The sequence below is a fragment of the Barbus barbus genome, assembly GCF_936440315.1.
Source record: "Barbus barbus genome assembly, chromosome: 44".
NCBI lineage: Eukaryota > Metazoa > Chordata > Actinopteri > Cypriniformes > Cyprinidae > Barbus > Barbus barbus.
The window spans coordinates 330,271-348,417 of record NC_136722.1 but is presented as its reverse complement, the minus strand read 5'-3'; the positions used below and the strand labels follow the sequence as shown (position 1 = coordinate 348,417).

Here is an 18,147-nt window from a genome sequence, read left to right as displayed (position 1 = left end):
TAGATTATGTCCAGGTTTTGTTTGTGATTATATTCGTCTGAAAGGTAATTGTTGGGATTTATAACAGACTGCTGCTTTTGATGAAAGATTCAGTCTTTTTTAATTTTTCCATCCCAGATGTTTGGTATTGATAGATATTGATTAGGTATTAGTGATGTAAGATGTGTCCGTTTCTTTAGCCAAACATGTTTGTCTGCTGTACACATATTTATAAAGGGCCTATCATGAACAGTAAAGTTCTGCCAAAAAACAATTACAATCAATAAAGAACTCCATGTTGAACATGTTTGTGGAGCTGTAATTCATCAAAAGCCTCGACTCACTTCAGAGTCTTCATGCCCGTCCATCGCTGAAGTAACTGTAAATGACTTGAGCGTGCTCTGTCAGTGTGAGGTCACGGGGTCAGAGGTCGTCTCTGTATCCGGCAGCTGATCGCTGTCTGCTCTCATCATGTTGATGCTCATTTTCTGGAATCACCGCTGCTGGAAATGAACTCTTATTATAAGTTAATAATATCAGATAATTTGTCATTTCAGTTTGGTGTGAATGTACTTCTGTTTATTTAAAGTGTTCCTACTGTACATGCAGAAGCGTTTCATAAAGGAACCTCTGCATTAGGGAAGCTTCTCATATGAACCCTTTACTAGAAGAAAGCTTCTGAAGAACCTCCAGTTTGCCGAGGGATCATTACAGAACCTGGAAGTCTAACTTTGAACCGTTTTAGAGGCAGAAGTTCATATTTACATTTTATTTTTTTTATTTTTGTGGTCTCCAGTGGATCAATCTTTTGTCCAATACATATTCCTGGCTCATGCTGTTTTCAAATGATCAGATATTGTCTTCACTGAACGAATCTGATTCATAAGCAGCGGTCAGTCTTATATTAAGAGAGGGCTGGGTTATTTTAGCATGCTTGTAGAGTCCTGACACTTGTTCCATGTAATGTTTGTGGTTTCTGGAACCTTTCCATCAAGACAGCAAGAGCATGAAGCAGGTTTTGTTTAAGCGCAGCTGGTTTTAGTCTGGTCTAAACCACAGGAGAGAAACACACTCGGTCCTGGCAGAGACGGCATGTGTGCTTGCTTTTGCTGGACTGTGATTTCACCGAAGCTGTGTTTCATTTGACATCAGAAAAATTATTCTTTCCTTTTTTGGAATGGTTTCTTTTAGACGACATTATATTAACATGGTATGCATAGAAAAGTGTTTGCTTATATCCACTGAAACAGAGCTGCGGTAGAGTTTCAGGAGAGATCTGAACGTGTCGATCTGAGCTTAGATTACAGACGGCTCTTTATTCTGAACGCTGTTTATCATGTGCTGCTATACTTTTACTGAACATCACCAGCTCACATTTGTGTCTGTTTCTATGTATTAATTAGCTGAAACGTCTAAAACAAAGTTGACCATTAAAACACAATTAACACACTATTAAAGGGACAGTTCACCCAGAAACAAAGTATGTTTTATAGAGGAAGCACAGTCATGCATATTAGAAACAATGAGGGCAAGTAAATGCTGATAATGTTCAGTTTTGAGTGAGCTAAGAGCTATGAAAGCTAAATCTGACTGTGTTTGCTCTTGAAGTCCCTTTAAAAGAATATCAGGCTCTGGATATTTGATTAATACATGAAACTCATAGACCAGCATGATAACTGCGCAGAAATCAGCAACAGCTTTTCAGTCTCAGCAGAACAGGACTGATCAGAAATAATAATAATAATAATAAAGTGCAAAGAGGAGCTGTGATCTCCAGCTCTTGATCATATTTTAATAAGCATATGCAGTCTGTTCTGTAGATGTTCAGTATGCTGATATTCTCTTCCAGCACACAAACACATGATGCCAGAGGCTTTCAGGTTACACGAATGATGATCAGAGCAAAGCAGCAAGTTTCCTGTACCAGCCTTTATTTGAGGAGGAGAGATCATTTATGCTTTTATTTACTCTCCTTCACAATCTGTCTTGACAGTCCTTCAGTTTCACTGGAAAGAGTTTGGAGTTTCTGCTAGAAATAACTTCTGTGTTCAGTGGAAGAGTTATGCACAAACGATGACAGAATGCAGTCCTTCCGGACAGACTTTACTACAGTAATGTGTTTCATAACAACGATCATTTGATCAAATATTCTATAGACAGTCTTCAACACAGTAATCTGTATAATGCTGGAAGTGATTGCACATCTCTGACCTGCTTCCACACAGATTTACTGAAGAAGAGCGACAGCGTGGAGCAGGAAACAGAGTTAAATGTCCCTTAAACAATGAGTCTATTCTGCATTCATTCTTCATCTGAACTCCTCTGGAATCTGATTACTGATATGATGATGTGCTGCTCATGTTATTATTTCTTGTATTTAGGTGTTGTTTTGTTTTATATCGCATGCAATGGTAAAGGACAGGTGTGTGTGTGTGTGTGTGTGTGTGTGTGTGTGTGTGTGTGTGTGTGTGTGTGTGAGCGCCCTCTACAGTCGGTGGTCGCTATGGTAACGTCAGTGTCATCGACTGCGCCGCAGACGAATAGCAGATCGCGTCGAGCATCAGACGCGTTTTACGCAACGAAGTCACGCGTCAGCGGACGGATGCGGACTAACACATATCATAAATGTCATCTCTGAGGAGTATTAGACGGACACTCAAATCTCCGTTATTCAGGATGTCGTGGATTGTGCCTTTTCTTCATTTCTACTGGAACTTTCCATTAACTCGCTCCGTGTCTGCGTCTGTCTGCACAGATCCGCTCCTGAAGAGCGCCGCGTGATGATGAGGATGATGATGATGATGAAGGTGATGTGTTATGATCGGAAGGTGGTGTTGATGATGATGATGCGCCACAGCTCCATCTGATGGATAACACAGAGCCAGGGCGGATGAAAGGATTAGACTCACAGCTCATCTCACAGATATCAGCATCACTGGACACATGTGAGTTCATGCTAACAGAGCTGCTGTTACAGGTTATGACATGACTTCTCCAATTATTTCCATCAAGGTCCATTTTGTTGATGTGGAGTGTATTCTGTGATGCTCAGGTGTGAACACACACACACACACACACACACACCTGCTCATGAGAAACTGATGCATGTGGATCCATTAGACCGGTTCATTCTGTAGGAACATCATCAGTGTAATAGTAAACAATAATGTATGTCAACAAAGGAAATAAGCCCAGTTAGAGCATCTGGAATCATCTGACTGCAGTGTAGTGCAAGAGCATGTTAACATGAAGCCAAAACTAGTTTGGGCCACTCATCTAATACCTGGATTGATGATGACGTCACAAACACGTGACGCTGTCTTATCGCTATATTCACACTCATTCTACTGAATATCGAAATCAAAGCGTTATCTAACATACCTGCAGTCTCCCTGAACATTTTTATAGCACAAACATCCTAAGCATGTAAATATTATTTGTAAAGTTGGGGAAAAGTTACATTCATATTCATAAGAGTACTGAACATCAGATCAGAAGGATTTACAAACGCTAAACATAGTTTGCCATTTACAGTTACAGTTATCAACTGTGGCTACGAAGGAGTTAAAATACTGATTTAAACATTGGTAAAATTAATAATTAATTAAACTGTTTATACATAACCCATAATTCCTATGCAGACTGCAAACACCATACATTTTGCACTGTTCTATAACTTTTTAACAGTTATTGTAATGTTGATTAATAAAAAAACATTAGGAAATAAAATAAACATCACAAATATATACAGAAATAATGCTGACTGTATTTGGACTTGAATACATGAATCTTTATTTCCAAGCATTTATATGAGCAAGATGATGCATAGTAAGCTTTGACTGTGGAAAAGCCCATGCGTTTCAGATAACATGAAGTAACAGTGAATTTACATTAATCCTAAAAACTGACCGTGTGCGATTGAGAATCAGGGGTTTAGGTCAGTCAAACGCCTTCCAGTCAAACACATCACTGTGATTCTGAGGAGCCAGTGGTTTATATTTACAGATCAAGAGAAAGAGTGTGTTAGTAGTGCAGGTGGAAGAGTCCACTTCAGCTGCAGTAGTTAATAATACACCTGTAGCCAGCCGGTGTGGAGATTATTACCAGCACCTGTGTGACTTCAGCCAACAAAATAGCCCATTTGATAAGAAAGAGGGGTTGTAACAGAAAAGCAAATGTCTTTGTTCATTTTTAAATGGTAAAACTAGTGAAATACAGCCATATAAAAGCACAAACACAGCAACCTGTTTAAACATTAGACACCTGGAACAAATATAAGTAACAATAAAAGTCAGCACACTCTGAATCCCCAAGTGCCATAAAGATAACTCCAGCGGATGAAGCATTAGAATGAAATTATTTGCTAGGGGTTTGTCCCATCATTCAGTGAAGCTTTATTTGCCAGGCCTGCATCATGCTTCATAAACAGTCTGTGCTGAAATGTGCTGAACAATCAAGATCCTGCATTGATGCGATCAGGTACTTTGTTAAAATAAGCCTCAGCCCTTCCTAATATCGATCCTTGGGAAGAAGAGATGTGAGTTTCTGTAGCCAGCAGCAGCAGCAGAGTTAGCTGAGTCTCAGCATCCGCTCAGATAGATGACAGCTGTAATAGGAAGCTGTGCACACAGCAGTCATGCAGTGAGGAGGAACTGAGCTTTATGAGCTCCTGTATGTCATAACCTAGGCATTGATGATATGCTAGTTTAAACGACAAACCAGTACAACATTTTCAAACAGATTAATTTTTTATACACCATTCATACTAATTTGCCAAAAATGAATGTGACTGTTATAAATGCAGTTTGGTTAGGGTTAACAGGACTGCAGGACATGTTTGATATTAAAGAGTTATTTAAAGCGCATTAATCCTGGAAAGAGAAGTCAGTACTGCGACAGACGTCTTTCTGTGCTTGAACTTCCAGAAAAAACAGAGGAATGCATATAGTATGAGAAAGAAAGAATTTTTTTTTATAGTAAAATAAAATATGCTATTTCTGATTTTGGCCATATCACCTATCCCAGTCATAACCCCTTTAATGTCTAATTGATTTTTAATACTGTTCAATGAAAGAAATGTCACTCATATTTTGTTTCTGTTTTTCAGACTGTGGAAGCCAAAGAAAACGCTTACCAGAGACCAAGTCAATAACAGCTGAAACAAGCACCCATTATCATTTGTGTCATGAAAGACATTCCTGTTGAACGAGAAGGTAACGTGGGAAGAGGGAAACCAGATTAAATCATGGGAGAGGAGTGCTAAAGCCAGCAAACAAAGGGAAGATGTGGTGGACAGTGGTTTGGAGGACCATAGGGTGGCCTACATTTGCAGCATCTCTATTTCTAGCAGTGGGAGCGTCATTCTCTGAAGTCTTCAATACCACAGGGAAAGATATTTTTAGTGACTTTCAACAGTTCCAGATTACTGAGAATGGGCCACCAGAGCTACGGAAACTCCAAGACGCTAATCTTCACCCTAACTTATACTTTAACAGAGACGACGTGCCACTGTTGAGACAAAGGTCAACTACGTCTCACAGCCACATCTTTAAAGTGATCCGGACGGCTGTGCTGACGATGTTGTCCGCCGGCCAGCTCTACATGCCACCCACAAAGCATGTGGAGTTCACCAGCAAGTGGAATGAGATTTATGGAAACAACCTCCCTCCTCTGGCCCTCTACTGCCTCCTGTACCCCGAGGACACCGCTGCAGTGCAGTTCCTGATTAAGTTCATGGACCGGATGTCGGAGTATCCTGACTGGAAAGTAAGCAGTGCACCAAACGATGAAGTTCCAGTGGCTCATTCGCTCACTGGATTTGCTACTGCTTTTGACTTCATCTACTCATTGCTGGATCAGAAGCGCCGAGAGCTGTACTTAAAGAAGATTTCAGCTGAAACCCAAGCGCTCTACGAGACGTCAAAGTACAGGGGCTGGGGGAAGCAGTTTCTTCAAAACCATCAAACCACTAATATAGTTGCTATTCTGACTGGAGCAATAGTTGTGGGTGCTCATGATGACACTCAGTCGATGGTTTGGAAACAGGTATCTGTAAATTACATGGAGAAGACAATGTTTCTGTTGAATCACGTTGTAGACGGCTCTCTGGACGAGGGAGTTGCATACGGGAGTTACACAGCAAAGTCAATCACGCAGTATGTGTTCCTGGCAAATCGCCACTTCAACATAGACAACACGCAGAACAATTGGCTGCGTACTCATTTCTGGTTTTATTACGCCACTTTGCTCCCAGGCTTTCAGAGAACAGTTGGTATAGGGGACTCAAACTATAACTGGTTCTATGGACCAGAGAGCCAACTAGTCTTTTTAGATTCCTTTGTGATCAAAAACGGGTCTGGGAATTGGCTGGCACTGCAGATTAGGAGGCATAGACCTAAAGATGGTCCCATGGGTCAGTCCTTTGCCCAGCGCTGGACGACGCTTCACACAGAGTTTATCTGGTATACTGCCGACCTTACACCACAGCCCCCTTATGATCACAATAAGGCTAAGATGCACATCTTCTCAAACTGGGGTGTAGTGACTTACGGGGCTGGGTTATCTGTTGCACAAGGCAACACCTTCGTCTCGTTTAAATCTGGTAAGCTGGGCGGCCGGGCGGTGTTTGACATTGTCCACGCCAAGCCTTATTCATGGGTGGATGGCTGGAACAGCTTTAACCCTGGTCATGAGCACCCAGACCAAAACTCATTTACTTTCGCCCCTAACGGACAAGTGTTTGTTTCTGAGGCTTTATATGGCCCCAAATACAGCTTCCTAAACAACGTGCTAGTGTTCAGCCCTTCCCCGACGAGCCAGTGTAATGTCCCTTGGGAAGGACAGCTCGGGGAATGTGCCAAGTGGCTCCGCTGGACAGATGCAGGGGTCGGAGACTCGGCGGGAGAACTGATCACTGCTTCTGCTCATGGAGACACTATGTTTGTGAGTGGAGAAGCGGCTGCAGCTTATTCCTCAGCCATGAGACTGAAGAGTGTGTACCGAGCCCTGCTTCTCCTCAACTCACAGACTCTTGTTGTAGTGGACCACGTCGAGAAGAGAGACGACTCACCTGTGAACGCCGTCAGTGCGTTCTTTCACAATCTCGATATTGACTTTAAATACGTGCCCCACAGATGCACAGACAGGTACAATGGGGCATTGATGGATGTTTGGGATGCTCATTACAAAATGTTCTGGTTTGACAGTCAGGGACGCAGCCCTGATACACAAATACAGGAGGCCGAGCAGGAGGCCGAGTTTAAAAAGAGGTGGACGCAGTTTATAAACATCACCTTCCCTTTCACAGAGTCAGTAGGTAGGATGGTGTATGTGATGCACGGGCCTTACGTTAAAGTTTCCAACTGCAGGTTCATTGAAAGCAGTAAGAATGGGCTCAAGCTTTCTCTTCTCATCAATAATACAGAGAAAATAGTGTCTGTTGTAACCAATCACAGAGACATTGGGGCCCGTTCCAGCTATCTGGGCTTTGGGGGTTACGCTAAGGTGGAAGACAGACATCAGATCATCCGTTTTGGCTTGGGGACGCAGCTTGTCCCCAGACAGACTAAACTTCACAATCACCTCTTTGACTTTGGAGTTACGCTGAATGTCGTAGCTGGGGTAATACTGTGTGTGGCCATTGTTTTCTTGACCCTACAGCGGAAGTTTTATGTTTGCTTTAGCAGACTGATGCGTTACGCTTTGCTGTCGGTGCTAATGCTGTGGATAACCGAGCTCCTGTTCGTCTCGAGCAGCTGCGATCAGCTCCTGTGTAAGGTGACGTGGAGCGGAGCCACCACAGACCCGGAGCTTAGCAAACAAATGACGCTTTACGACCAGCATCAGCTTCCTCTGCCCACGGTAGTGATCACCACGCTCCCTGGCTCGGGATCTGACATCCTTAAGCACCTTTTCTACAACAACACAGACTTTGTCTACCTGCGCATCCCTACAGAACACTTGGATATCCCCGAAACAGAGTTCGAATTTGACTCTCTAGTAGATGCTTGTGAATGGACACGGTCGGAAGCCCAGTGTGGGCGTTTTAAAATGATCCAGGGCTGGCTGCATTCACTGGTTCACAACACCCACTTATTCCTGCAGAACATCCCTCTCCACGACACCAGCCGTCTGAAACCAGCCCAACGAGTGAGTCTCTCGCAGGACAAGAGGAGGAGGCTGAGGAGGAGAGAGTCCAAGGCTGAGATGAAAGGCCGGGTGCGAGTCGACAGGGATGTTGAGTACGTCCGAGAGCTGAGGAGACACACGCTGGACTATCCTAACGCCCGTGTGGTTCTCAATCTCTGCAGCGGCAGCTGGGCTCTGAAGCTGCCCTTTCTCCAAGAAGTTATCGGCCCTTCTCTGAGAGCCATCTACGTCATCAGGGACCCTCGTGCATGGATTTATCTGATGCTGTATAATAGCAAACCCAGCCTTTACTCACTCAAGAACATTCCCCAGCATCTAGCTCTTATTTTCAAGCAGGACATGGTGAGCGACAGGTGTCCGGCCGCGTTTGCGGCGGAGTTTAGGAAGCTGTGGCAGCTCATATCTCGTTCAGAGACCGATCCTGTGCTGTTGCTGGCCCATCTGTGGCTCGCTCACACCGCTGCTGTCCTCAGAGTCACAGCTACCTTATCTGAAGCATCCTATCTTCAAGTGCGGTTCGAGGATGTCGTGAACTATCCTCAAGAGACGGCTGAGAAGATTCACTCTTTCCTTGGGATCCCTGTATCTCCTTCAGCCCTGAATCAGCTCATGTTCACCACCTCCACAAACTTGTATAATCTGATGTATGAAGGGGACATTTCACCAGCCAATATCGACAAATGGAGAAGAAACATGCCAAGGAGAGATATCAGACTCATAGAGTACACATGTGGATTCCTGATGAGGCAGCTGGGCTATCACAGGTTCACTGATTAATTAGCTGCAGGACAGCTGCTGTCATTCATCTCTTCTATCTGATTGTGTGATATTTCTGTTGTATTTTTGCACAAATTTGTTGCAGACAAAGTAAAGTGAAAATGAAAGAACTAGGCACAAGAATTGAACTTCAGTTTGTGTTTCTGCACCATGTCCAATCTAACATATAACATTTTGTACTGCAATCACTTCAGGACATACTCTGTGTATATACAGTTGTGCTCATAAATTTGCACGCCCCTTGCAGAATATGCAAAATGTTAATAATATTAACAAAATAAGAGGGAAAATGAAAACTGCATGTTATTGTTTATTTAAAACTGTCCTGAAAATTTTTTTCACATAACAGATGTTTATATATTCTCCTAAGACAAAATAATAACTGAATTTATAAAAATGACCCCAAGTTTACATACCCTTGACTCTTAATACTGTGTGCCTTTTCCTGGATCATCCAGGACTGTTTTTATATTTTGTGATAGTTGTTCATGTGTCCCTCGTTGGTTCTGAGCAGTTCAACTGCCTGTTGTTCTTCAGAAAAATCCTCCAGCTCCTGCACATTCTTTGGTTTTCCAACATTTTCTGCATATTTGAACCCTCTCCAACAGTGACTGTATGATGTTGAGATCCATCTTTTCACATGGAGGACAAATGAGGGACTCATACATAACTATTATATAAGGTGAAAATATTTACTGATGCTCAAGAAGGCAATACAATGCATTAAGAGGGGTGTAAACTTTTTACTAATTTTTTCTGGGAAACATTTAAGTATTTAAGTAGCTTCTTAAATGCAGTACCAAATGAAAAAAATATGATCTTTAAACAAAATAAGAAAAATTACACATCATCATCCTGTTCAAAAGTTTACACCCCCCAGCTTTTAATGTATTGTGTTGCCTTCTTGAGTATTGGTAAATGTTTTCACCTTTTGTAATAACTGTGTATGAGTCCCTCAGTTGCCCTCAGTGTGAAAGGATGGATCTCAAAATCATACAGTCACTGTTGGAAAGGGTTCAAATATGCAGAAGATGCTGGAAAACCAAAGAATGTGCAGGAGCTGGGGGGGTTTTCTGAAGAACAGCAGACAGTTGAACTGCTCAGAACCAACAAGAGACTCATGAACAACTATCACAAAACAGAAAAACAGTTGTGGATAATCCAGGGAACAACACAGATTATTAAGATTCAAGGGTATGTAAATTTTTGAACAGGGTCATTTTTTATGAATTCAGTTATTATTTTGTCTTGTGGGGAATATATAACCATCTTTTATGTGAAATAGCTTTTTCAGGAGAGTATTAAATAAACAAAGTTAAAATTATTAACATTTTGCATATTCTGCAAGGGCGTGTAAATTTATGAGCACAACTGTATATATAGTGTGGTGGAAAGAGTGAATTCAGCAAAGCAAGGGTGCATTAAATTGATCAAAAGTGACAGAAAAGACTTTCACATTGTTCCAAATAAATTCTATTTCAATACATGTTGTTCTTTTTCCACGTTTTATTCATGAAAAATCTTTTTTTTTTAAACTGTATCACAGTTTCCACAAAAATAATAGAATCAGCACAGAATGATTTCTGAAGTATCATGTGACACAGAAGACTAATGACTGCAAAAAAATCATAGGAATAAATTATATTTAAAATATATTAATATAGAAAACTGTATGCATTTCACAATATTACTGTTTTTAACTGCAACTTTTGATCAAATAAATGCAGGCTTGTTGAGCAGAAGAGACTTCTTGGAAAATCATCATACCAACCCTCACTTTTATAGATATTCACATTAGTATTCTTTATATTAGACACGCTTTCCTTTAGTATGATATCAGTGAGTTAGTCACAGTTATCTACATACGGTGGTGTGCCCTCTTTAATTTCCAGAGAGGGACAAGTTAAAACTAATGATTCTCTTCCATATAATCACATTTAGGGCCACTGGTTGAAAAACTTCACTGTTACATGAAGAATTCATATCAGTGTCCACATCCACAAGGGGTCATGCCTTTTTTGCCATGATCAGATATTCGGTGATCGATGAGATTGCCGTTCTAAAGTGACTTAACCATGAATTAGGACGAATGCTTGAATTTTTTGGACTTGAAATGTTCTTTTTGGCTGAAATAATGTTTTACAATTGTCACCTGAATGCCAATTTACACAGAATTCCACCAGAAGTAATTTGACAGAGCAAGCACTTCTTCATTTCACTTGGCATGAAACTGTGTTTATAGAATGTTTTAGTTATATTTTTTGCATGCAAAACATTTGCAGAGACACTGTAATAATTCTCTTTAGCCATGTACACACACACAAACCACTGATTGTAACCTGCATTGGCATTTGTCTTTCTGTGTTCTGTGTCTGCAGTCCTGCTCTTTTTCACATTCAGGAGTGCGTTTCCCCAAAGCATCGTTAGCTGTGGTCTCAAGGTCTGTCATTACCAACACAGTTCAGCGATTCAGTGTTTCCTGAAACCATAGTTCAAACAAACATAGTTCAAACGAACATTCACAAACAGCATCAAAAACTTAAGGAACATAAGGAAACCCACAATAAAAAGCAAAATAACAGAGAACAGACATAGCAGTCCTCAGATGCCGTGATCATTATTACAGCAAGAATCCAACATTAATTTGGGACTGAAAAATTAGCAGAAGTTATCACTCCACCACCTGCTTGACATCATTAACAGTTCTAACCAATGTGGATCGAGCGACTGTAAATCACTGTTGGGGAAACACACTCATTTTTCAGTCTGATGAGGGGTTTTTTTGTTTTCATGTCTCATGTTTCATGTTCATGTCATGGCCTTGATCTCTGACTCTTGAAGCTTTTTTAAGGTTTGATTTCTCAACATTAAATAAAGATGATGTATAATTTATAACCTATGATCAACCAAGCGTCTCATACTACATGTGCTATAAAACACACTACTGAAGTCAAGTCACCTTAGTGTCAGCAGCCATATCCCCCTGCAGCCCAAGACTGGTTGCCCACTGAAGCTAAGCAGGGTTGAGCTGGTCAGTACCTGGATGTGAGACCAGCAGGGGTGCTGTGTGGGTCCTAACACCCCAGTATAGTGATGGGGACACTATACTGTCAACAAGCACCGTCTTTCGGATGAGACATTAAACTGAGGTCCTGAGGATGTCCTTCGAAAAAGAGTAGTGGTGGAACCCCGGCATCCTGGCCAAGTTCACCCATTGGCCTCTGAATACCACGTCCTCCTAATCATCCCCATATCTGCTGATTGGCTTCATCGCTATGTCTCCTGTCCACCAGTAAGCTGGTGTGTGGTGGGCGTTCTGGAGCACTATGGCCGTCGCATCGTCCAGGTGGATGCTGCACACTGGTGGTGGATGAAGAGATACCTCCTCACAATGTAAAGTGCTTTGAGTATCTACACTGTAAAAAATTGTGCCGTTAAATAACGGTAATGTGCTGGCAGCAGAGTCGCCAGCAATCTACTGTAATTTTACAGTATTCATACTGTGAAATTATTTTACAGTTTATTACCGTAAAAATGAAATACAGTATAATTCTGTTTTTTTTTTTTTTTTACAGTAAAATACTGGCAGCAGAGTCGCCAGCAATCTACTGTAATTCTACAGTATGCATACTGTGAATTATTTAACAGCTTGTTTCTGTAAAAATTAAATGCAGAACATTTCTGTGATTATTTCAATTTACAACATTATGGTTACTTTAAATTCACTCATTATTGTACAAATGCATAAAATGTATATAAGTAATTGGATTGAAGATTATTTTATTTCCCTTTTTTTTTTAGATTTATTTTAAATCTAGTGTTATTTTATGCCTTTGTAAAGAGTGAATTTAAAGTAACCAATGATGTTGTAATTGGATTTACAGTCGAACATTGTTCTATGGGCTACACGCATCTACTTTAAAATACATTATATTGAAATATCTAAACAAGCAAGCACTCAATGAATATAAACCAAAATAATTTTATTTAAAAGAACAGTCAACATTTAACAAGGATTCAAAAAAAAAAAAAAACACAAACATGATATAAGTTACAAACATTACAACCTGAAGTCATTAAACATTTAAAAAAAAAAAAAATTACATTTTGTATCATTTTTGGATATACTCAGAACATGCAACAAATTTAAATTTGAAACATTTTAGTGAAAAAAAAAAAATGTTCAGGGTTTTTTCAGCACTTCTTTAAACATTCCAGTGAGGAGGCTTGTGTACCTTTTAAAAGAGTTCTAGTCCTAGGTGAATGACTTTGTCATTTTACACCTACTTAACCATGACGACCTGGCTGCATGTTGTCTCCTGAGGTATTCCAACTGGTACCTCTGTAAAACATCAGCAAACAAAACATTTTATCAAAATAACTCTAGAATTGTCAATGTAGAGTACAACTCAGATAACAAGGAGATTGCTGATAGTGTTGACTAACAAAACGCTTCCTGCATGTCTCAAGTCAACTAATTTTTATATGAAGTCCCACTGAAAGTCGATTAGGTTCTTCAATAGTGTGGAGACATGTGTATTCACTGAAGTAATGAAGTAATTCAACTTGGAAGTAATTTACTTGTTAAAAATTACAAGTGTATTACTATGCACAGGAGACAGTATTATGCCTATATTCAAGCTTATATGCAGTGTGATTTGAAAATCAGCAAGTGCTTATAAAGTTTGAAGAACTGGTAATTCCTGTGTAATGTTTATGTAAAATGGTGCACTTTATTTTATAGTCCTATTTCCATATACTTACTATGTAAGTACTTGTGTATGTACCTATTAGTTAATGTACAGAATAAGTTATGCGGTACTCAAGTTGGGGGTATAAACATGGACCACGGTACTTATTGAGTAATTGATGGTAGATGGTACATAGTAAGTATATGGAAATATGACTAAAATAAAGTGCACCATTTTACATAAACATTACACAGGAATTACCAATTCTTCAAACTTTGCAAGCACTTTTGTGGAGAGCAATTTAACATTAACACACACTTGTTTGTAAGTACTACATATTTACCACGTGTATACCAAGGACCGTATGTGTCTTGTTTGTTACCACATAATAGCACATTTTTCCATAGGTGCTACATATTTACCATGTACATATCTTTAGTATGTACAGTAATGTCTTATTAGTCACCATATAGGGATACTGTAAGGACCTGCCTGTTTGTACCCACTTGTCCGTAAGTACTACATATTTACCATGTATATACATTAGTAAGTACAGTAAAGTATCTAATTAGTTACCATGTACGGGCACTACATGTAAGCTTCCAAGTAATAGCAACATTCATCTCACCTTGCATAAAAATCTGTACATTCACAGAAAAATAGCAATGTAATACGTCTATCAATGAAATGTATACCAAGTAGAATCAGGCGAGGACTTGTTTTCAACAACGACTAACAGTCTTAGTTTATAGATAATCTAAAACAAACTTAATAAAACCTGGTGACTGTAAAATGTGTGTATATGTTTGAATTATTCACACATTTTAGCGGTGAAGAGACGTTTTAAAACCATACACTCACTAGCTCGACAGTTTGCTGAGCATCGTTGTCATAACATTACTTTTGGTAATATTACCTGAATAAAATACTGGTGAGGAATATAAGAAATGCTTTTAGTTACCTTGTAGGTGCAGATGCAGGTCAATGCCGTTGAAGGACATCGGATGGCGAATGGAGATGTGAAGCAGATGTCCTTAGAAACTTGTTTCCTCTTCGGGAAATAAAAGTGCTTCACAAATGACGTTTGTAAAAATTGTCATCACAAGTACCTCAATGAAAAGGATTTCGGATGCTTGAAAATAGCAAATTAACCAAACTGACAAAACAGCAATGCACTTTGACCAAACTTGTACACTCAATTAAAAAAATAAAAATACTGCATTGTACTGTATTTAACATAGCCCACAATGCATTGCAAACAGTAAAAAACCGTATTCCTTAAATACAGTAGAGTACTGTTAAAAATGAGCTGTAAATTAACAGCAATTTCTTAAACAGCAAAATATTGCCCAGAATGCATTGTTTTCTACAGTACATTACTGTTTTAATGGAAAACAGTATGTTACTGTCAGATTTTGGCCGTTTTTTAACAGCAATTTTTTACAGTGTAGAAAAGCGCTATATAAATGCAACAAATTATTATTATTTATAAAGTGCTTTTAACAATACAGATTGTGTCATCATTGAATTCAGTGATGTCATCGTCCATTTCAGTTCAGTTCTAATAGTATTTGTGCAATCGGCGATATCGCTGGAAATGAAGTGTCCCCAACTAAGCAAGCCAGAGGAACCAAAACTCCATCGGTGACAGAATGGAGAAAAAACCTTGGGAGAAACCAGGCTCAGTCGGTGCCAGTTCTCCTCTGACCAGACGAACCAGCAGTTTAAGTCCAGGCTACAGCAGAGTCAGATTGTGCAGAGGACTCTGGTTCCTGAGGTCTTGTCTCGATGGCCGTCTAGGAGACAGGGTCTTCACTGGGGATCTGTCTCTGGGGTTCATCTAGTTGTCCTGATCTCCACTGATGGTCAGGGCTGTAGAGGTCATCTTTAGCTGATCCACCATATGGGCTGGACTGGTTAAAGAGATGTGTCTTTAATCTAGATTTAAACTGACAGAGTGTGTCTGCCTCCAGAACAGTGTTAGGTAGATTGTTCCAGAGTTTGGGCGCTAAATAGGAAAAGGATCTGCCGCCCGCAGTTGATTTTGATATTCTAGGTGTTATCAAATGGCCAGAGTTTTGAGAACGCAGCGGACGTGGAGGACTATAATACGATAAGAGCTCGCTCTAGTACTGAGGAGCTAAACACATGTGGATGAGACACAGTTGTATGTCAATCAAACCTGGGTCTAAGTCCTTATCCGACTTGCTTGCTTGTTTAAACAACATCAAAAGCTGGGTGGGTGATCATTTTCTTCAGTTAAATGAGAACAAGACTGAAGTGACTCTATTTGCCCCCCCCCCCCCCCCCCCCCCCCCCCCCCCAGTTGATTAACGGCCTGTCCTCTTGCAAGCAAATCTCCGTATTCATGTAAAGAACCTGGGTGTTGTTTTTGATTCAGACTTAAAATTCGACAAGCAAAGAACTCTGTTGTCAGAGCTAGTTTTTTCCAGTTTAGGGATTTATGTAAACTGAAATCTCTTCTATCTTTTAGTGGTTTAGAGATATTTATTCATGCCTTCATTTCTACAAGGCTTGATTATTGTAATGCTTCATATGCTGGTGTCAACCAGTTTTCCACATTTGCAACTGGTTCAAAATGCTACAGCCCGCTTCTTAATGGGAAGAAGAAGAGGGAGCATATCACCCCTATTCTAGCACATTTGCATTGGCTACCAGTTAAATTTAGAATTGAGTACAAGGTTTTAATTTTCGTATTTAAAGCCTTGCATGGTCTGGCTCCAGTCTACATCTCAGACCTTGTCCATACCCCCCCCGGAGATCTCTTATCTGTCCCATTGTCTCGTTTGAAATCTAAAGGTGATTTTTCTGTTTGAGTCCTAAGCTATGGAATTCATTACCTCAATCTGTTAGGTTATCATCTTCTTTATCTGTATTTAAATAATCATTGAAAACGTATATCTTTTCTCAGGCCTATTCATAGTTGTTGGATATGTTGGTATATACTGTACTCTCTGCTGTGTGTGTCATACAGTCTCTGGATTGCTGTGGTTTGTTCTTCATCGCAGCGCTGTTCTTCTACTCTCTCTCAGCACTACAGGAGTTTATCCGTCTCTGAACATCAGTCACAGCGAGGAGAACGTCCTCCAGATTTCTTATCTGGACACTGTTTTCTCTCTCTTTGTTTTTCAGCAAATACTCTTCATCATTTCTTTCCTCTGTCTCTCTCTGATAGAACTATCTGGCCAATCATGAAACCAGCAGGAAAACACTTCAACTCTTCAATCCTGCTCACATAAAATCAACTAAATCAACTCAATTCGACCGGTCGAGGCAGTGAGGAGCCAGACTGAGTTTTCATATCATGTTTATTTGTATAGCACTTTTCACAATACATATAATGTCAAAGCAGCTTAAAAAAAGTGCTTGTTTTAAATGTTAGAGGCATGAAGCCAGAGGAACCTGTGAAAAGAGGAAAAAGAGTCTCCAAACTCATGAGGAAAACTCAGCCTCTGGCAATCAATGAATGTCCTTACAGCAATAATACACAGCTCTGAGATCATACAGATCAGTTAAAGTCAGGTACATGTATATTACAGCTTGTTACTGTAATGCACTCAATATAAGGATAATATCTGGCAGTTTTGAATGTCCAATCCCTATCTCCATCTGTTCTTCAACTAACCTTTGAACAAACACCAAATCTAGTAGTGCATACAGATTCAGAATTGCAGCTGAGCAGCTTCCTTCCAGCAGATGTGCTAATGATCAGTTTACTGTCGCTCCTGCTGACACGATCTTAGGTGTAGGATGTCGGAATCATTGTATTAGACACAATCTGAACATGCATTTGCAATGTTTGGTATCTTCTATAGCACTATAAAGTATTAACAAATATTCTGTACAGAATTCAGATGGGTTAGATATCACTGAAAGCATGCTGCACACAGGTTATGTGTTCAGTGGGAGAGAGCTATAGAGATGCATCATGTTCACATCATGATGAGCTTCCTCTCTGTCTGAACACCATAATCTGACTGATACACACTGATACAAACCACTGATCCAGTGTGTGTGTGTGTGTGTGTGTGTGTGTGTGTGTGTGTGTGTGTGTGTGCACCTGGTATTCATCACGTCCTGGGGACCAAATGTCCCCACAAGGATAGTAGTACCAGTAAATCTTAATCTTGTGGGGACATTTTTTGGTCCCCATGAGGAAACAAGCTTATAAATCATACAGCATAAAGTTTTTTGAAAATCTAAAAATGCAGCATGTTCCCTGTGAGGGCTAAGTTTAGGTGTAGGGTTGGTGTAGGGCAATAGCACATACAGATTGTACAGTATAAAAACCATTACGCCTATGGGATGTCCCCATAAAACATGGAAACCCAACATGTGTGTGTGTGTGTGTGTGTGTGTGTGTTTCTGTGAATCGTGGGGACTTTCCATAAACTGCTATTACTTTTATACTGACCAAATTATATTTTCTATCCCCTAACCTTAAACCTACCCCTTACAGAAAACCTGTTTGCATTCTTACGCTTTCAGATAAACATCATTTACTATTTTTAATCAAAAATATCTGGTTTTA

General features: G+C 40.1%; 1 protein-coding gene across 1 annotated transcript; it reads left to right on the top strand.

Moving 5' to 3' along the window:
- The first annotated feature begins 2,791 nt into the window (after positions 1–2,791).
- LOC306862996 (dermatan-sulfate epimerase-like protein) lies at positions 2,792–9,010 on the top strand. Its single transcript, XM_079406130.1, has 2 exons — positions 2,792–2,924; positions 5,087–9,010. Exon 2 carries the CDS (start codon positions 5,263–5,265, stop codon positions 8,902–8,904), a length of 3,642 nt encoding a protein of 1,213 aa, XP_079262256.1. The 5' UTR covers positions 2,792–2,924; positions 5,087–5,262; the 3' UTR covers positions 8,905–9,010.
- Positions 9,011–18,147: the final 9,137 nt, after the last annotated feature.

Excerpts from the sequence above, each read along its gene's own strand:
- LOC306862996 (XM_079406130.1), top strand. The coding sequence starts at position 5,263 with ATGTGGTGGACAGTGGTTTGGAGGACCATAGGGTGGCCTACATTTGCA.